This window comes from Propithecus coquereli, unplaced genomic scaffold (assembly GCF_000956105.1).
Source record: "Propithecus coquereli isolate 6110/MARCELLA unplaced genomic scaffold, Pcoq_1.0 Scaffold171, whole genome shotgun sequence".
NCBI classification, from domain to species: domain Eukaryota; kingdom Metazoa; phylum Chordata; class Mammalia; order Primates; family Indriidae; genus Propithecus; species Propithecus coquereli.
Window position 1 is genome coordinate 4,278,198 of NW_012141747.1, and position 21,047 is coordinate 4,299,244.

General features: G+C 37.9%; 2 protein-coding genes across 2 annotated transcripts in view; one reads left to right on the forward strand and one right to left on the reverse strand.

Annotated features, from left to right (window-relative positions):
• Positions 1-1,502: 1,502 nt before the first annotated feature.
• On the forward strand, positions 1,503-12,910 carry MITD1 (MIT, microtubule interacting and transport, domain containing 1). Its single transcript, XM_012641968.1, has 7 exons — positions 1,503-1,690; positions 8,432-8,533; positions 10,189-10,325; positions 10,406-10,492; positions 11,198-11,313; positions 12,560-12,620; positions 12,700-12,910. Exons 1-7 carry the CDS (start codon positions 1,516-1,518, stop codon positions 12,793-12,795), a joined length of 774 nt encoding a protein of 257 aa, XP_012497422.1. The 5' UTR covers positions 1,503-1,515; the 3' UTR covers positions 12,796-12,910.
• Positions 12,911-19,799: 6,889 nt separating this feature from the next.
• The window catches only part of LIPT1 (lipoyltransferase 1), a 6,655-nt gene continuing 5,407 nt past the window's right edge, over positions 19,800-21,047 (reverse strand). The window contains exon 2 of the mRNA XM_012641970.1: positions 19,800-20,994. Coding sequence (XP_012497424.1) covers positions 19,872-20,993 — 1,122 coding nt within the window. The 5' untranslated portion in view covers position 20,994 and the 3' untranslated portion in view covers positions 19,800-19,871. The remainder of the gene's footprint in view (positions 20,995-21,047) is intronic.

The following is a 21,047-nucleotide window of genomic DNA, read 5'->3' on the forward strand; positions in this document are numbered from 1 at the left end:
CAGGCATGCGCCACCATGCCCGGCTAATTTTTTCTATATATTTTTAGTTGTCTGATTAATTTCTTTCTATTTTTAGTAGAGACGGGGTCTCGCTCTTGCTCAGGCTGGTTTCGAACTCCTGAGCTCAAACAATCCGCCTGCCTCGGCCTCTCAGAGAGCTAGGATTACAGGCGTGAGCCACTGCGCCCGGCCAAAAGTTTTAAGTTTTAATAAAGTAAAAGTTATTCTTAATAATTATGCACATAACTCTTGGACCTTGAAACAATTATACTCCTACTGTACAACAGCTTTTCTTTTGCACAGCTGCAATAGGAAAATACCAGGTTTGATCCCATTTCTCTTTTTAAAAATGTCTGTGAATGTGTATGTATACACGGAAAAACTCTGGAAGGCTGTCAGAAAAAACGTTAACATACCCCTGGACGGTAGGCTACAAGGGCGATTTTTCCTCTTCGCCCATACCCCTGTTAAAAAAAAGTCTGGTAGTTTTTTTTCTTTTGTCTTTTTTAGAATGACTGTGCATGCAACGGTTCTTTTAAAAAGCTATTTCTTTTTCTAAAGAGACAAAACATATATCTAATTTAAAAAGGGGATGAAAACACTACTGAAAATGCAGACCATAGCATTTCCCTCGTAATAAACCGAGATCTGTGAAGGCAAGAATTGAGTGACTCTCTTTTCTCAACTCCTAATGCCTAATAAGTAGGCAGCCCTCACAACTGCCCGTTGGCAAAAGAGGCAGAACAAGCAGCTTTGGGTAAGTGGCGACCGAAACATGGTAGCAAAACCACGGTTTTTAGTAAACTGGCAAATATTTTAATTGCCAACTCCAGAAGATTTGCACTCTAAAAATGCAGCAATTTAAACATATGGCAATTTTGTGTCTTCGTTTTAAAAAATTAAGTAACCACTGATCCTCAATGGGAACCTTAAGTTATGAATAACGGAGAAGCACAGAAAATGCCAAAACAAAACAAAACAACCCTGAATCTCCCTTCCTAAGCCGTCCAGCCTCAGCGGCTTCGCCCTTGAGCTCCAAGAGTCAGAGTTCAACAAGCCGCGCGGCCCTAGATCCTCAGAATTCGGAAACAGGATCCGGTCTGCTGGTGATTTTTCTGTAATCAGTAAGAAGGGATCGAGAAGCAGTCTCAATTAGGTCGCTGTGACCTGCCAACTCAGAACGGAACAGGGAAAAATCAATCAGCATCTACAGAGGGTTCCCAGATACATACTCCTGGTGAAAAATGCAATACTTTCGGCCACTCATTCCCCACTCACCAGCCCCCGCTAGACGTTCAGCCTGAATCTTCCCATCGAGGTGAAGCCGAGCAGAGGAAGAACCACCAAGTGCGACACTTAAACCCTGCCGTAGCAGTGCTTGCGATCTGCGAATCGGGGAACTTTAGTTCCGGCGAAATCTTTCCCACAGAAGCGCCATAGAAAGAGAGCGCAGTCGCGTGCGTGTCACGTGACCGCTTCCCGGAAGCGCAGCAAATCCGCCCACCTTTAGCCTGGATGCCGAGGGGAGTGCCTGGAATTATGGCGCAGTCTGGGCTTGGGCAGGATCCCGAGAGTACTGCTGCAGTCACCGTGCTAAAGCGGGCGGTGGAACTAGATTCGGAGTACCGGTACCCGCAGGCTCTGGTGTGTTACCAAGAGGGGATTGATCTGCTCCTGCAGGTCCTGAAAGGTGAGCAATGAGCCTTGACTGGGAGGACCTGAGGAAAAGGAGCTGGTTGTCGCTGTGTCTGGGATGGAGTGAGAGAGTTAAAAAACGATTCTTTCACACGGCGAAGAAGCAGTGAGATGCTGAAGATGGGATAGATCTTTAATAGACTGATGTCATCAAGAAAATGGGGTGTGTGTGTGTGTGTGTATACTATGCTAAATTTTAAAAGATTTAAGAGACATAACCAAATGTAATATGTAATCCGTGATAGGACCTGAGTTTGAATGAACTTTAAAAGACATTTTTGGATCAATCTGCAAAGATTGACTATGGATTGGGCGACATTAAAATTATTAATTTTGTTAGGCAATATGATTTTTTCGGAAAAACTGTCTTTAATTTTTAGAGATGCAGACCAAATTATTTTGGAAAGAAATGTCATGATGTCTGTAATTTAATTTTACTCAAGAAAAAAGTTGAATATGGCAAAACATGCTAACGATTTTTAAAATTTGGGTGCTGGGCAATAAGGGTGTTAGTATACCATTATTCTTACCTTTCTGTTTAAACATTTTCATTAAAAGTTAAAAAAATCACATAGCAGTATAAGAAGAAGAAAAGTTTTTTATTAAATGAATGTACTGAAATTCGGTGTGAGAAATATTCAGGATCGTGAATGGGGACAGTGAGACTTTCCTTTTGTCAGGTCAGGCATCTTGGCAGACAGTTGTCCTAGTTCTTTGGCTCCTTGCTTGGAAAATTCACAAGCAGAGCCGGTGTGACAGAGTGACCACAGACAGGAAGCAATTCCATACAGCTTTTAGTGCAGAAAAGAAGAGAACTATACAAAGAGAGAGTATGTTCCAGAGAGGAATGGGTCAGTCTCCACTAGTGGAGAAAGACGTTGAGGACTCTCAGATGGTTTCATTTTATTGCCTGCTCCAGGGGCGGGCTTACTGCAGGTGTGGAATGTTACCAGATGATTGCTATACATGATTGACAGGTGCTCTTATAACAGAGTTGCAGCTCCACAGGTGTGTATGCCTTAAAACCTCAACTTGTTGCTCTTTTCAGTTGTTAGCTGCGTTTTCCTGCAGTCCCTTCCTCAGCTTCACCATCCCTAAGAACTGCCCTCCTGGCTTGTATCTGCCACCTGCAGATTTGGTCCCTGCCTAATACTATTAGGTAGTTATTCAATGTTGAGAAGTAACCAAATTCCTTAATGTCCAGCACAACCACTGGCTCATAGTAGACACCCAGTAATTATATACTAAATTGATAAGACCAACCCCTGCTTCCCAACCCCTGGAGCTCCCAGTCTGGCCCAATCTGGGGTGGGGAACCTGTGGCCTCAAGGCTACATGTGGCCCTCCAGATCCTGGAGTGTGGCCCCTCGGCTGAATCCAAACTTGACAGAACAAATCCCTTTTAAAGATAATGATAATGATGAACATGAAAGCAACAATAAGCGTAGATATCCTTTATGAGTACTGAGTGCCAGGCACTGTGCAGAACACATTAAAAGCATGATCTCATTTCATCCTTACAATTGCCCTGTGAAGTAGAAGTTGATGGTATTCTCATTTCACAGCATGGAAAAGTAGTTAGCTTTCAAGTTTTGCCACTAGGAGGTGGTAGAGCCACAGTTGGAGCCCAAGGCCGTAATGACTGTCTAAACTGCATCCAAAAAAGAGAGTATACAGTGTTCCTCAGGTGGACCAAGTCCTGTCTGCTCTAGGAGTCTAAAGCAGGAGAATCACAGAAGTTCAGCTCTAGTGTGTTTCACTGATCCTGTAGAGGTTACAGAGACAGTGACATGACAGAGACAAGTTAAGACCCCAAATGCAAATAACTCTAATGTAGGGAATAAGTACCAGGAGAGAGAGATAGACATGTGCAGTGAGGATAAACAGTTAAAGGTCATTTAGGAGCAGAAAGGTAGAAGTGGTGTTGGATAATGGGCTTTGGAGGAAAAAGTAGAATTTTAGAAGTCAGAAATTCAGCTAAGAGTATTCAAATTCTGTCTGTGGTGTTTTACCAAATAAGTGTGGTTCAGCTGATTCAGTGTATATCTCAAGAGGGAGAGTGAGAAGTAAAGGGTAAAGGTGCATAGGGGCTTGGATCACATTGTGAAAGGCCTTGACTGCCAGGAGATTTTAACTCATTCCATAGGCAAGCAAAACCATTTAAGGTTTTTACAAAATTAGAGTACCAAATTTTTATAAAATTTCAGGGCTTGCCTCTCTTAGGAATATGTTCTTCTCTCACAAATATTTGCATGGCATACTCTCTCTACTCCTTCAGTTACATAAATATCACCTTCTTTGGGAGGCCTTCCCTGACCTCCACTGTAAAATTACAACCCCATCCTAGCACTCCCTACCCTTTTTCCTGCTTTAATTTTATTTAATAGCACTTATCGCAATCTAATATAAATGTTTTACAAACTTATTTTTATTCTTGTCTTTCCTCCTACTTGAATAGTAGGGGAGAATTATGTCTGATTTATTAACTACTATATCCCAGTGCTTAGAACAATGTCTGGCATGTATTAATAGTTCTCAGTAAATATTTCTTGAATAAATGACTGAATGTGGCAAGGGTGTAAAATAGATATGCACCTGTAGAGACTGCAGTCAAGCAGACCAATTAAGGCACTCCTGCAGGAATCAAGATGAGAGTTGAGTGCAGCCATTATGGAAAACAGTATGGAGGTTCATCAAAAAATTAAAAATAGAACTATCATATGATCCAACAATTCTACTATGGGTATATATCCAAAGGAAATGAAATCAGTATGCTGAAGAGATACTTGCACTCCTGTGTTTATTACAGCACTATTCATAATTGCCAAGATATGGAATCAACCTAGGTATTCAACAACAGATGAATGGATAAAGAAAATGTGGCATGTATACACAATGGAATACTATTCAGCCATAAAAAAGAATGAAATCTTGTCATTTGTGACAGCATGGATGAACCTGGAGGACATTATGTTAAGTGAAATAAGCCAGACACAGAAAGACAATTACTGTATGACCTCACTCATATGCAAAACCTAAAAATGTTGATCGCATAGAAACAGAAAGTAGAAGAGTGGTTACTGGAGGCTGGGAAGGGGAGGGGGAGAGGTTGGTCAATGCATACATAATTACAGTTAGATAGGAGGAATAAGTTCTGGTGTCCCATTGCACAGTAAGGTGACCATAGTTAATGCATTGTATATTTCAAGATGGCTAGAAGAGAAGATTTTGAATGCTCTCACCACAAAGAAACAGTAAATATTTGAGGTGATGGATATGCTAATTACCCCGATTTGATCATTACACGATGTACACATGTATCAAAACATCACATTTTACCCCATTAATGTGTACAATTATGTGTCAATTAAAATTAAATTAAAAGATGAGAGGTGATAAGCACCTGAATGAATCAGGGAGGCGATACCTATATTAGGATAAGGATGTCGAATTCTTGGCATTGGCACATGATTAGATGTGGGAGTGAGGTTCTAATGGGAGTCAAAGGTGGCTGTAAGGTTACAAGACTGGAAAATGATGGCATGGTGATTGAAGGGTGGGTCTACAGTGTCAAACACTGCCAGCTGATCAAGGATGATGACTGAGAAAGGACTGCTACATAATTTAAAACAGAAAGGTTAAGGAAAGGTGGTTTTTTGGTTTTGTTTTAGCAAGAGGATGAGGAAAATGAAGCATGTTTATAGGCAGTAGCAAAGTGACAGTAGAGTTTAAGAAAAGAGATATTAGATAATGTGTGGTTCTAAAGGAAGCCCAGAGTAAAGTATATGGAAAGGAGTGTGGAAAGAATTACGTAGATGATAACGATGTTGACAACTAACATTTATTGAGTATTTCTTACATTCCAGACTCTTCTGTAATTAATTATCTCAGCAACTCTCTAAGATACTATTATGGTTTCCATGTTACAGATGAGGATACCTAGAGGTTGAATAACTGTTCATGGTCACACAGCCAAAAGTCAAAAAGCAGGTTTTGAACTAAAACAGTGTGACTCCAGACACTGTGCTCTTAACCATTATTTATACTATCTCTTTGTAAAGAGACCATAAATACTTAATCCTGACAAAAACGACAGGACAGTTCAAGGTTTTTGTGTTTAGAGGAGCATGTCTCAACCTAGTAGAAAAGTATGAGTTTTCATATCACCTTAGGAGGAGCAAATAGGGTTCCTCACAAGAGATTTATGGATATATTAGGATTTTCTTATGCTATGGTCTTATAAGGCATGAGAAAGTTGGGGTCTAAATGATAATAACCTTGGCAGTAAAAGGACTGGAAAGGGAAAGATTTGAGTAGTTATGTTGATATCAATAAAACGCTGGGAACAAACCTAAATACTCATGGGTAGGACAGTGGTTGAATAAACTATGGTATATCCACGCAATGAAGTACTATACTTCTGTTAAAAAGAGTGAGGAAGATCTTTATGAACTGATGAAGTGATTTCCAGATACATTGTTAAGTGAAAACTGCAAAGGACAAAGGGTTTCAATATTTGATATGCTATCGTTCATGTAAAAAGAAGATAGAAGAAAATATTCATTTTTTCAGAAGAAATACAGGAAGGATAAAACCAGAAACTAATGAGATTAATTACCTAAAGTAAAGTAGGTGCGGAAGGAGTAGAAAAAAGGGGGAAATAGGAATGGGGTAGCAAGCTGAGGAGAGAGTGACACCTCTGAATTATTCACTTGTAATACATAAGGAGAGGGAAGAAAATAGGTAACCTATGTATCTTTGGAATATAGTATTTTGATTGTATTCTGTAAGGTTAAGACAAAATGAATAATATACAAACATTGTATTCTAGTTGGCAAGTTTGTTTCTCATAAGGTTAGGAATTCCGAAACTATTTAATATGTATACTGGGATAAACTAGTAAATATATTGTGGATAATAAAAGAAGTTAGAAAGAAGGAAAGGGGGAAGGCTAGAATGAACATCGTGGAACCAAAGTTATCAACACAAACTCATGGTTTTTAACATCTATTCCGATGGATAGAAAACAGAAATAAATATAAACGTATGTGTGTCAGTAAACCTATACATACTTCCTAGCTGTGTTGACTGAGAGGGTTTAGAAGTAGTGGTGGGACTCCCCCAGTAGCAGTGGGCACACCTGCACCCAGAATTTGGTTTCTCAATACCATTATTCAATAAAAGGAACCAAGGCTCCTTGGAAAAATGGTTGAATCCAGGGCTGGGGCAGAAATATACAAGAGGAATTTAAAACATCTCTCATCAAAAAATAAGGAAGTACTCAAAAATTATGGAGACACATTGAAAGGACACAGGAATCAACATGAAGGAAGCATCAAAGCCAAAGCTGTGTAAAATTTGAGCAGGAAAATTATACTGTTGGATTATAACCCATAGAATAAAATAAATATTCATGATCCATACGGACATAAATAAGTAACTGAATAAATAAATAGATTAAGAAGGGATGATGGAAATAGAAAACCACCATTTGGCTAACATCACAGTCATAATTGTTGCAGGCAAGGGCCATTGATGGATGCTAAAATTAGTGGGAGAAACGGTATCTCCCCACAAGATACTTATTAATTACAAAGGAGAAAATAGTGATTTTACAGTGGACAAATCTGTGAACTACACCTTAACCAAGTGGTCAAAGTTAATGTCATCAGTAATAAGACACATCAACTCATGTACCCACTGAGAAAGGCACATCACTTCTGTCATTTTCTTGCCTTAGTGTATAACCTCAGTCTAATCATGAAAAAACATCACACAGCCCACAATGAGAGACATTCTACAAAATAACTGACCAACACCCTTCCTAAATGTCAAGGTCATAAAAGACAAAGAAAGACTAAGGAACTTTCACAGATCCCAGGGGACATAACTAAATGCAGTGGGGAATTCTGGACCGGAAAACAAACTTTCACTAGTGGGAAACTTGGTGAAATTCAAATAAAGTTTTAGATAAGTTCATAGTATTATATCAATGTTAATTTCCTAGCACTGATAATTGTACTATGGTTTTGTGATATGTTAACTTCCAGGGAATCTGGGTGAAGGGAACTCTTTACCATTTTTGCAGTTTTTCTGTAAATATAAAATTAATTCAAAATAAAATGTTTTTTAAAATGAGAGATTAAAAATGAAATTATTATGGAAAGTATAAGCAATGTTGGAAGAAAGGAAAGGAAAGAGGGAGGGAGGAAGCAGAAGTGATTTGGTGATTGATTTGGGAGGATGGTGCATTGGGGTAAGACTTTGTTGATTATGTATATTCAAAAATGGACATTTTTTGTGTAGCTGTAAAAATGACCATTAACTATAATGCGGAGGTCTGGAAGAGAAGCTGGTTTTGTGGAAGACAAATAGATATCCTTTGCTATCTTTTAATTACACTAAAATTTCAACTTGTGGGTAATTAGGACTAAATAGTGCTCAGACTCAAGTTTGACATGTAATAAGCCACCTTTCTCACCCCACCAGATTTGGTGTCCCAGAGGTGAGACACAGTATCAAGAGTTCCCACTCCTAAACAAAGCTGCTTCAGATGAGAAGTGTAAAAATGAAGGTCCTGTATGTTCAAGCCAAATTTGAGCCCATTGTGTGGACTGAGGCAAACCATGCTAAAGCATAGGAAATGTATAGAAAACTTGGGAAACTGGAAATAATACCAGAACTAAATAGAAAAACTGTTTTGAAACTTGAGAATATATATTTTTTTAATTTATAGGCACCAAAGATTATACTAAGAAATGTAATCTCAGACAAAAAATTTCCAACTACATGGATAGAGCAGAAAACATAAAGAAATACTTGGATCAAGAAAAAGAAGGTAAAGAGGCTGTTTTAGAAAATGTATCCAAAAACTACTGTCATACAGTCTGTTTGCCCACTGTGTCTGGCTCCTGCCCTTCGGAGCTCTGTGTGGTCTAGGCCATTTGTCTTGGGAGCTTACAGTTTTATTCTGCATTTCTATCCCCCTATACAGGAGTTATTCTTAACCTTTTTTTTTTTCAGTTGGGGTGGGGTGGGGTCAGACACACCTTTGAGCATCTGATGAAAGCTGTATACATACTGCAGAACTTTACAAGCCATGTTTAAGGAATTCACAGATCTCCATGAAGCTTATGTGTGGACCCCAGTTTAAGAATTACTATAGAGAAATGCTGAATGAAAATCCTGAATTTTATTTGTATTTCCCTTTATGAAATGACCAAACTCATGAAACTAGCAAAGAAACTTGTGGCACTTCTCTCAGATTTTCCTGTGAATCAAAGTATTTCAAGAGTTAAAGTATTCCTAATGATTAGAGGTGAGGTAGGTATTATTCCCTATTTATTATTAGTTCCCTACTCATAAGTGTCTGGTTTATAAACATCTGTATAAAAGGTCATTGCCACCCTTAGCTAAAGTGCACGCTGCTGCTGCTTTCTATAGCCAAATATACTACTGCCTTCAAAAACCAGTGCTCCCAGCCCCCAGCTGTTCCTTTCTCTCTATCCTTACTACAACCCTCTCTCCACCTCTTCTAGTATTCTGTACCAATCCATACCCTGGGGCCCCCACTGAGGTCCTCTGTTGAGTGGGAATAAAATTGTATTTCCTTCAACCCAAGTTGAAATCTAGAACAAAATTTGACTCCAGAACATTGATGAAATATAGTACCATCAGCATTGTGGTTTAATACATTGAGTTAAATTAACCCATGTGGCTAGCTTGGCTTAAAAACTGATGCGTAGTTGCTAACATTATCTCTGTGGAAATATCTGGAATAGAATCCAAGCTTCTGATTTTTAAATGAAGTGTAAAGTGCAACACCTTAAAAATTATTAAGTATCATTAGGGGTCATATTTTTAAAAAACCTTAAAGGTCTCTGATAATTTATTCAGTAATCATTGTAAATTAACAAAAACAATGGAACTATCCTATTGATCCTGTGACATCTCTGTCTTTGGCTTGGGTTATTAAGTAGTATAAATTTCTACTTAAGACTCTACAAGTGCCAAGAAAGATTTCTAAACTCTGCATTCTACTGTATTTGTGCTTTATACTACTTTAGCTATTAAATTGTAAGACACAAAAAGACAAGTCAGAGGAGAAGGACCAGATAGCCACTGAGTTATAGCTTGTGGTTCTACCATGGTGAAAGGAAGTTATCAGACACCTTTATACATACAGCCCTCCCTTTAATAAACTGCCTGGTCTATAGGATCCAGCTCAAGAACTGGTGCCAGGAAATCTCTTGCCTTTCCCCCTTGCCTAACCTCTATGAAGGCAGAAATCACTCATGGAGTGGTTTGCCTTATTTACCTTTGTATGTGTAGCATTTTGCAATGTGTATGGTATATAGTAGGCATTCAATAAGAATTTACTGAGTGAATAAGTTAAAAAAATTAATTTGTATCTGATTCTGATTAATCAGTATACATGAAATATAAAATGTGTAAAAAGTCACTGGTTTTATTATTGAAGCATGTGTTTTGTAGATGGAAAATATCACAAGCAAATTAAAATAGAAGAGAATGCAACAGGTTTCAGTTATGAGTCACTTTTTCAAGAATACCTTAATGAGACAGTTACAGAAGTTTGGATAGAAGATCCTTATATTAGAAATACTCATCAGGTATGTGAAATGTACTAAATTATAATGAAGTATTATTTTAAGTGTACTAGTTAGTAATAATCCATCCTAATGTCTTTCAGCTGTATAACTTTCTTCGATTTTGTGAGATGCTTATTAAGAGACCATGTAAAGTAAAAACTATTCACCTTCTCACCTCTCTGGATAAAGTAGGTATCAAAAGCACCTACTCTTTCTTAACTTCTTAGCTTTATTCATTTACAAGATGTAGGTCAATCAAGGAAAACCTGGACACAGTGCTTCAGCTAGATCTATTTCTTTGAGAATTAACTTATTACCTGATAATAGGCATAGGAAATCTTGAGAAAAATGTTATTGATTTTAGGATATTGACCTTGTATTTGGCCATTTTGCTAAATGCTTTCATAGTTTAGCTCAAATAGTTTGTCAGTTTAATCTTTTGGATGTTCTAGGAAGCGATCACACTGTCTGCCTATTTACAATTGTCTCTTTACGAATTATTTTATCTGAGCAATAGTAACATGATATGATAGTGGGCATCTGTATCTTGAATTGATGTAAATAAGAATGCTTCTAAATAATTATGATTTCTAGGATTAATTTGAGAAGATGGCAGCCCCACCTGGATGACTAAACATCATTACTAAAATACATGTAAGGAGAGAGGGTGGAGTTGTGTTATGTTCACATTAGGAAAAAAAACAATAACTTTGATAAAAATAATTGGTCTTTAAACTATTGCATGTTCTTTGGTTGCTTATTTGAGATAATAGACATTAAAACTAGTATAGAACATTTACATTTTAATCCACCTATGATATATGTTGTATAGCTTAGAGATAATTTAAAATATTAATAACTGAGGCAGAAAGTTATATTTTTGCTATTAATAGGGCAGTAAGAAAGAGCACCAAATTAGCAGCCTGGAAGAAATAAAAGAGTCACTCAGCAATCATGGAGTGCTGTTGGAAATAGAATACTCTTCTTCAATACATGACCGAGAAATTAGGTTAGTGTACAATAATAATATTTTAATTTTTATGCAGTTGAAATATACTTTTAAAATTTCCCTCAATAAGTTTTATATAATTGCATATATATTACATTTAAATATTTGAATTTCAAATAAAACTCAATTTTTATAACTTCTCACTTTTGAGAAGGAGAAAAACTTAGTTTACTTTGTCCTGTGTATATGAGTGTAATATTTCTTTCTTTCTTTCTTTTTTTTTTTTTTTGAGACAGAGTCTTGCTCTGTCACCCGGGCTGGAGTGCCATGGTGTCAGCCTAGCTCACGGCAACCTCAAACTCCTGGGCTCAAGCAATCCTGCTGCCTCAGCCTCCCAAGTAGCTGGGACTATAGGCGAGTGCCACCATGCCCGGCTAATTTTTTCTATTTTTGGTAGAGATGGGGTCTCGCTCTTGCTCAGGCTGGTCTTGAACTCCTGAGCTCAAGCAATTATCCCGCCTTGGCCTCCCAGAGTACTAGGATTACAGGTGTGAACCACCGCCCCTGGCCTAATATTTCATAATGGAATAAAATTTACATGTTCTGTGTCATGTAGGAATAGGGAGTACTTTTCTGTGTACTCAACTATACATATAGTGTTATGATATTGGGATAATTTCTAGTGAAATTAATATTTACTTAATGTGGTTTTATTTCTTATGGGTTATTAAATATTCTGGTAGGCATGATAATATGCTGAGTCTATAAGAAAACAGTATATACAGTTATTTTAGTGATATCTTCCCTTTGTTTAGCACAATGGTTTTCATATGTTTATAGCAAGGGCACCCTCAGTTTTAATGAAAACTTAAGCACAACCTAAATATTCAAAATAGGTGAAAATGCAGCTGCTGTAGTTAAAGCAGAGGTCAGGGTCCAGGGCTCTTCCTGCTCACATTCCCCATCTTTAGGTAGTGGAATTCCTGAAACATCACTGGTCTCCCTGAATATGCTTTGCAGCCACTTATTATCAGAATAGGAAAGTTTTATCAACAAGATGAAATTCAAGAGTAAATTTTAATTGTTAAATTATTAGCTAATCAAATGAACTCATTGTTTTTACGAGTTTGTTTCATTATAGACACAGCCCATGATTAACCCCAGTTTTGATTCAACTCATGATACTGGAGGAAGTGGTTTTCTTTGTTGGAGGAAATTTTGCTGACACTTAATATACTACAGCTTTAATAACTGTCTGACTTAAATGAAATGTCTTGAATATAACACTATATACTAATTTCAATAGGTTCAACAATGGATGGATGATTAAGATTGGAAGGGGACTGGATTATTTTAAGAAACCACAGGTAGGATATAATTTTATGAGTAAATGTATAACACTGTTTTTATATCATTTTGAACAATACTCTTTTCTTCTCTTCTTAGGGTAATTTTTACCTTGGATATTGTGATTTTGATTTAAGACCATGTCATGAAACAACAGTGGACATTTTTCATAACAAGCACACAAAAAAAATATGATGGGTAGTAGCCTAATTTATATATTTCTACTTTAAGTGAATATTGGATTTTTAAAATTTTGAACAGATCATTTTTATAATGTATGTATTTCACAATAAACTTACATTTCTACTAATTTATGGATCCATTGTTCAGTTGTGGGAACAATCCTAAATATTTCTATAAATATATTACTCAGTAGATTTACACCATTTCTTTTCAAGTAATACAGCTACTTTAAACATTTTTTACCAGCTTTTCTCTTACTTGGCTACTGGAACATAAGTCAACAAATAATGAGCATCTATTACGAAGATGAGTTGAATCTCAACCTTGGGGGTGTTTTGAGTTTAGGAGGGAAAATTATCATGGATTAGCATGCTCTTAAGAGACAGATGGGCTTGCAGGTCTAATAACCAGGAAAAAAAATATTCTGTTAAAAAATGTGAAAAAATACAATGTTAATTTTGTTAACAATTAAGGTAATTGTCTTTGGCAGACATTTACCAACATTCAGTTGTCTAATATTACCTAACTCCATAAAGGCAAATCAAGACATTTAGTTATCCAGATGCATTTTGCAGCTCACTTACTTTGGCTGACATATTTGTGAAGCCTTGTAGCTTAGAATCAACTGTTCTGGGTAAGCTCATCTATCCAGATGCCAACTGAGTGGTTGGGGACAAAGAATAGGTTCCATGGAGACAGGCTGGAAGAGAGGACGAATGCTAGAGGTAGTGGGCAGTCCAAAAGCTTAAAGAACAAGCTAAGCCAAAGTCTGTAAGAGGAAAACTTAGGTACCAGTATTCAGTATTGGAGAGCGCACATACAAACATAACATCTGGAGACTATTCAAGCAGAGTTAAATGGTGTGGAAGCCACAGGAACAGAGTTGGACAAAGTGTTCTGGGCAACCTTGCACATTAGGTTTATGTTTTGCCTTCGTGGGTCAGCAGGTACACGATTAAGTTGGCATAAAAGGCCAGGAAGGGCTTCCAGAACAGTTCCTGGTGTTTTTCTTTGATGTTTTCAGGTTCAGCTGCTGATAATGCTGAATCTGAAAAATTTTAGACTCAAACCCATTTTGCTAAGCTTTATTGTATGGAAATTTAGGGCCTCAGGAGAGCACTTGGACAAGTGTTGGGCCTGATCAGAAGTTCTTTTCTGCAGACTATCTTAGCTTATCTTGCTAATACCCATCGCCACATGGAAGTGCCTTTTCATTCAGGTGAGAACATGTGTTAGACCTGTTTATGGTCATGTTAAAATAACAATTCTGATTTCTAGAGCATATGAATCTGTCACTATAGAGAATCAGCAATCCATAACCCTGTGAAATTAACTTTAATCCAACTCCTAAAAATCCTGGCTAAGACATAATGATATTTAAGGAAGACAGTCTACAGACATGTTATCCATTATTCTAGATATTTGGAGTTCTATTCCCAGATCAAATTAGAGCACCAGAAGGCTACCAGGTACAAGTTTAAATATATCAAGAATCATACAAAAACTTTATGAACAACTATAAGCTTTATGGAAGGATGTAAAAGAAAATTAGAAAAATTGAAAAGATAAATTATATTCCTGAGAGGGAAGCTTAATGTCAGTTCTCCCTAAATTAATGTATTAAATGACAGGAGACTAGGAGACTTGCTTGACCAGCTATGAAGATATGTAACTACAATTAACTTTCTGAAAAATATATGGGCATAGGAATGGGCAAATAATCAGTGAGATGGACTAAAGAGTCCAGCAACACATTAGAGAGAGAAAGTGAATGTTTGTATATGGGTATTTAATATATAATAAAGGTGTCATTTCAAATTAATGAGGAAAGAGTAGATATTCAATAAACGGTTGGGAAAAAATAGCATTAGGTCTCTACCTTACCCCACATAAAGAAATAATTCTAAATGGATTAAAAAGCTAATTAAATGAAAAATCCATTTTTTTTAAAAAACCCCACTAAATCAACTAAGCATAACATAAAATCTAGGAACTGTCAAGGAAAGGAAAGAACAAAAGATATCATATAAATATTTAAAACTTGAGTAAAGAGAACCATAAACAAAGTTAAAAAACATGAAAGATAAAATTTACAATATACAAAAAAAGTTAATATTCCTAATATATAAGTAAGATGGCCAGATTTTTGGCAGTGACCTTGACCTGACCTCCTTTAGCCTCCCCAAGGACTTGGTCCTGAGAGCACTCTCTCCTGATTTACTGCGTTGTTCCTGCCAGTACACATCCCCAGCCAGATGCCACCCTATTTTTTCTTCTCCTTCATGAACGAACTTCTTGAAAGAGTTCTCTCTACACAGGTTTTTCTCATTTCCTCACTACCTAGTCACACTTCAACACACTTTAATCTGGCCACTGCCCCAATCACTCCACTGAAATTGCTTTTGTTAAGGTCGTGACCTCCATACCACCATATTACCTGACCTTTCAGGAGCATTTGACCCAGTTGGCTGCTCCCCTCTTGAAACTCTCAATTTTCATGAAACATACTTTTCTCCTTCATCCTATCTTTTAAATACTGGAGTTCCCCTAAACTAGGTACTAGGTAGTAACCTTATTTTTTTCAGTTCACACACTCTAAGTGATTACACCAGTAAGTGCTCTTAGTGAAAAGCAACAAAAATTGCTCCTACCTAATGTAAGCAAAAAAGGGATTTATTATAAGGATAGTAGGTAGTTGAGCTATCTAGACTGAGACGTGGAGGCTTTGCAGTGAAAAATCACATCTAGAATCACAGCCCAGAACTAATGAGATGATACCCTTGCTGACCCTGATGCAAGAGTTGGATGCGGTATCCTGCATCACTTACATCAATGGCGTGGGACACTACCACTGTCTGCCTCACTGCCTTTGTTACCCAAGAAATTCAGGCTCCTGGCACTTCCAGGGAAGGGTTCTCACCATCCCAGGATTTCTGCATCATTAGCTTCTGATTCAAAGTCTGGAGCAGGTGCACCTGATTGGCAGGGCCTAGGTCATGTGCCCATGCCCTCACTTCAAAGGAGGCAGGGAAAACGTATAGTGAAATTTCTTTCTGTGGAGGGAAGTGGGCTCTAGCTCTTACCAAGTCTTGTATAAGGTGGAGAATTCCCCAAGTGTAAGAGGATTCAGATGCTAAATGGTTTAAATTTTAAATTAATTATAAAAGTCCAAAATTATCCATTCTCATGACTTAAAATACTATTTATATGCTGTCAACTCTCAAATTTACAAATTAAGCCAAGAATTCTTGGAATTCTAATTCAACTGCCTATTTGACATTTCATATGGCATTTCAGAAGCACACAAACAGTATACCCCCACTGAAATTTTGATATACCCTCTCACACTCCCCATGTTTACTCCCAACCATCTAGTTACTCAAATAAGAAACCTAGGAGTCATTTTGACTTCTCTCTCTCTCTCATCGCCATATGCAAACACTCAAAAAGTTCTGCGGAATCTACCTGCAAAACATGCCTTGAATCTGTTCCAGGTGTTGCTTCCTCACATTTCTTCTGGAATTTGAAGCCCTTAACACCCTTCACCTGATGATATCCTCACTCTTGAGGAACAAATGGTATTACTGCACCAAAGCACTATCAGGATTTTTATACTTTTCTCAGAAAATAATTTTCATGTGTTGCAACAAGTATAATGTTTAAAAATATGCCCATGAGAAATCTCAAAATTGTGTTTACTTGGTACTTAATATTGCTGCTAAAAAACAAAAGCACCTGCCCATTAAACCTGCTTCAAATGAACAGCTAAACTGCTAATCATGTTAGTCCCAGGAACAACTTGGAAAGTAAAATCCCCTTCACTTAACTCCACCCTGACTCTGAGATAACCAGTTGCAGGCAAAACCCTGTGTGTCCATTCCTCCTGTTCCAAAAAAAAAGGGTGAGGGTGGAATGGATCCATTCTGACATATGAAAATAATTCATAAAAAAGAGGACTGAAATCAATTTGGTGATATTCAAATACTATATTACATTGTTTCAGATAAAGAGGTCTCTCAGGGTCCTGAAACTCCTGTGTTTCAGGCTGAATTATGCTTCCCTTTCCTGCCAAATTCATATGTTGAGGTCCTTACCCCTAGTACCTCAGAATGTAACAATATTTGGAGATAAGGTCTTTAAAGAGGTAATTAAGTTAAGATGAGGTCTTTAGGGTAGACCCCAATCCAATATGACTGGTGTCCTTACAAGAACAGGAAATTGGGACACAGATAATGAATGCACCCAGAGGGAAGATCATGTGAGGACATGAGAACGTAGCTGTCTACAAGCCAAGGAGAGGTCACAGAAGAAACCAGACCTGCTGGCACCTTGATCTTGGACTTCCAGCCTCCAGAACCATGAGAAAATTTCTGGGAGTGTCATGGCATCTCTAGCAAACTTACATATACTGCCTCATTGTTTCCTTTTTTAAAGAATCAAAGTTAAGCCCTGCCCTGTAAACAGGAGTCATCTCTAATTTTTGACAAGTGCCTAATGCACTGTCCACTTCTTTCCATGCCACTGCCAGCAACATCTCTTGCCTGGACTCTTACAGTAGCCTCCCAACTAGCTCTCTGCTTCCTATTTTGCCGTATACCAATCCATTCTCCCCAGAGCAGCCAGAATAATCTTTATAAAAATGTCTTCTCATTGCACTTAAAATAAAACCAAGCTCTACTTTGGCTTATCGGTCTCTACATGACCTGGTCTCTGCTTATCACTCCAACTTCACCTTGCTCCATTCTCCCCTTTGTTCCCACACTTGAGTCTGCCTGTATCTCCTTCAATACCTTAAATAAACCCCGCTCTTTCCTGCTTTAGGGCCTTCCTGTATGCTGTTCTGTGTGGCAAATTGTCCCTTACCAAAATGGCTACAATAACATCTCCCATTCCAGAAGCGCTTGTTATAATGACTTTGACATTCCTCCCATGGAAAGGTGGGAGGAATGTCACCTCCTATTCAATTTTGATGTGCTTGTGACAACAGAAGTGATACTATGTTAATTCTAGGACTAGGTCATAAAAGGAAACATAGCTTCTGCCCTGCTTTCTTGGGTCACTAGCTCTGGGAACCCAGCCACCATGGTGTGAGGAAATCCAGGCAGCCTAAGCGGAAAGGAACTGAAGCCCTTAGCTCCCAGCCAGTGGCTAGCACCAATGTACGTCAGTGAGCCCTGTTGGAAGTGGATGTTTCTGGCCCCTGTTAAACTGTTCTAGCTAATGCTGTTGAATCAAATGGGTCATAAGATCAATCTTTAAAAAAGGAAATAAAATGGAATATAAAATATCAGAGAAGTAAATAGTGAAGGATAAGCATTGTATTGTGAAGCTTTGTTAGGTATATATGAATGTGTGTGTGCACTGGGGCACAATGTAAAATATATTTTTTACTCCAGTTTCATAGTTTTTAAAAAGTTTGAAAGCCACTATACTAAACTGTCAATTCCTGAGGTCAGAGACCATGTCTCTTTAACTCATCATGAACATCAGACTACTAGCACAGTGCCTGGCACATCGGAGGCAGGCAATATATAGTAAGCACTATAGAAATCAAGACTACGTGAATGAGTGAACCGTAGGGACAGAAGACGGCTAACAGCGATGTGACTCTTTGAAGAAGTTTGGCAATGGAGAGGAAAGGAATCTTGAGCAGGAGAGTTTTGTGAAAGGGGAGATGTGAATATGTTCATTCGCTATACTTAAGGATCCAGTAAAAGTGGAGAGAGAAAAAAACGCAAGATAAGGAAGATACGTAAGTGATGTTTTAAGGCCCAAACAGGCAGGAGAGGACAAAATCCAGGGTAGAACTAGAGGGATTAGCTTGAAGGAAAGGGAGATATTTCCTTCTGTGACACTAAATGAAAAGAGAAATGTTGAAGTAGAGAACATTGGGACCAGAAGGGCTCATTTCTTTTTTTTTTTTTTTTTGAGACAGAGTCTCACTCTGTTGCCCGGGCTAGAGTGCCGTGGCGTCAGCCTAGCTCACAGCAACCTCAAACTCCTAGGCTCAAGTGATCCTTCTGCCTCAGCCTCCCGAGTAGCTGGGACTACAGGCATGCACCACCATGCCCGGCTAATTTTTCTATTTTTAGTTGTTTGGATAATTTCTTTCTATTTTTCGTAGAGCTGGGGTCTTGCTCTTGATCAGGCTGGTCTCCAACTACTGAGCTCAAGCAATCCTCCCGCCTTGGCCTCCCAGAGTGCTAGGATTACAGGCGTGGGCCACCGCGCCCAGCCAAGAGCTCATTTCTCAAGTCAACTCTCAACAAATTCTGAATCAAGGTTTGTGACAAGAGTAGTGGAATTCTGAGCTTGAGAATAGTGGAAACATTTAGGAATAAGCTCTTTCAAGAATAAGAGGAAGTCAATCAGAGATGAAATGAATTAGACACCAACAGAAAGAAGATATACAAATTCAAAATTACAAATATGAAATTGGGTTAATCTGCATGAGATTCCCACCCCCACCCCCCCCAGCATTGCCTGCTGGAAAAAGTAAGAAATCAACTGTTTAGATTAAAATGAAAAGTGGCTATGGTAGAAGGCCAAGGGAGAGAAGCAAATGAGAATACTGGTAAGATAAAGAACAGTGTATTTACAGTATAATTCAGGCTGGGGTGGAAGGAAAATAAAGTAAGGAGAAATTAGGGAGGGGTTGAGGGCTGAGAAAAGTGCACTGGGCTTGATTTAATAGGATAGAATGGAAAGCTAAGAAAATATAACTAAAAAGACGTTTAGAGTTTAAGATATGAAAGGTGGCAAGAAATCTGGGTTATATTCCTTAGAGGTAAGAAAAACAAAGAACTAACTCTGAGGTCATAGTGTCTAATATGATATACATCCCCAAGACAGTAAAAAGGAGCAGAAATATAAGTATGTGCCAGGTATTAAAATCAATGAAGAAAGAAATAGAGTATCCTAGAGGTCAGTAGAAAATACGGACAAGGATTGGTGACAAACAATTTCAGATGGGGAGAAGTTACTGAAAGAGACTAGGCTTTTTTTTTTTTTTTAAAGACATACAATGTACATGTACGAGAAATTTTATTTTCTAATTGAAACTGTCAGTATTAAGAAATTTACCTAGATCACATTATTCCCTTAATTTTTTCACAGAGAATATTCCATTTACTGTGTAGTTCATGGTCTTCTGGACATGTTCTAAGTAATATATTTGTTAAAATGGTAGCTTCAGTTGGGCAAAACTTACTGCCAATAAGACTTGAATTTAATTTGTCACATATTTCCAGCGGCAACCAATGATCAGGTGCTTCAATGTTACAGATTTCAATTCTTCCATTCTTTATGTCTATGAATACTTTAATTTCCAAGTGTGACTGTTCATATAACACATGAAAGGAAGTATTTACACTGAACTTTGGAGTTTTGCCATATATCCACTCCCAGGTTTGTAGTTCTTTGGCTTTGCTATTTATTCCGGGAAACAGTGTCTCATCTGTTGGGTTTATTAGGTTAATGTGATTATCAATTTGATGATAAGCAGCATACTCTGCAGCAATAGCATTCATCAGTACTTCGCAGGTCAGAGTGGGATCTTTTTCCAAAAGATTTTTTACTAAGGAAGGTATGCTGGCAGTGGCATTGGTCTTGATCCCTTGGTAAGGGCTCCTTAGCAAAGAAGATAAGAAGGTCCCATCAGTACTACATAATAAAGTGCAATGGTGATAAGCAGTAGTCCTGCCAATCTTAGAGGCTGTTCCTGAGATTTTAAACTGTCCATCAAGTAAAAGGTCAAATCTTTTGGTAGCTTGCACATCCAGCTGGGGTTGGACAGCATTCAGAGCTCTCACAACTAATTTCAGGTTTTGCATTCTATCATACCTGTTTTTGGTTGTAAAGAAAGTCAAGTTGATATTACCCATATCATGGTAGACTGTTCCTCCTCCACTTTTTCTCCGAGCCAGTTTTATACCTTCTTCTCTCATTAGATTCAGGTTACATTCCTGCCAAGGATTTTGATGCCTACCAATTACAACAGAGGGAGAATTTCTCCAAAAGAAAAGAATTGGTTTGCCTTCTAGATTCACATGGTCATGGATCCAGTCTTCTACAGCCAGATTTTGATAAACATCATTGGAAATCGACTGTAGAATGAGCCCACTTTTTACTGTGTTTTTAAAGCCAGCTGCTGGGACCTTGCAGTTATAAAGTAACTGGAAGCAATTCTTCATTGAAAATGGGATCAGCATGCTTAAAAATGGAAGACAGACAAATTAATTCATTGAAAAGGGAAAAATTTAACT

Excerpts from the sequence above, each read along its gene's own strand:
- MITD1 (XM_012641968.1), top strand. The coding sequence starts at position 1,516 with ATGCCGAGGGGAGTGCCTGGAATTATGGCGCAGTCTGGGCTTGGGCAG. Across the intron at positions 8,534-10,188 it reads CTTGGATCAAGAAAAAGAAG|ATGGAAAATATCACAAGCAA; the intron begins GTAAAGAGGCTG and ends TGTGTTTTGTAG. Across the intron at positions 10,326-10,405 it reads ATATTAGAAATACTCATCAG|CTGTATAACTTTCTTCGATT; the intron begins GTATGTGAAATG and ends AATGTCTTTCAG.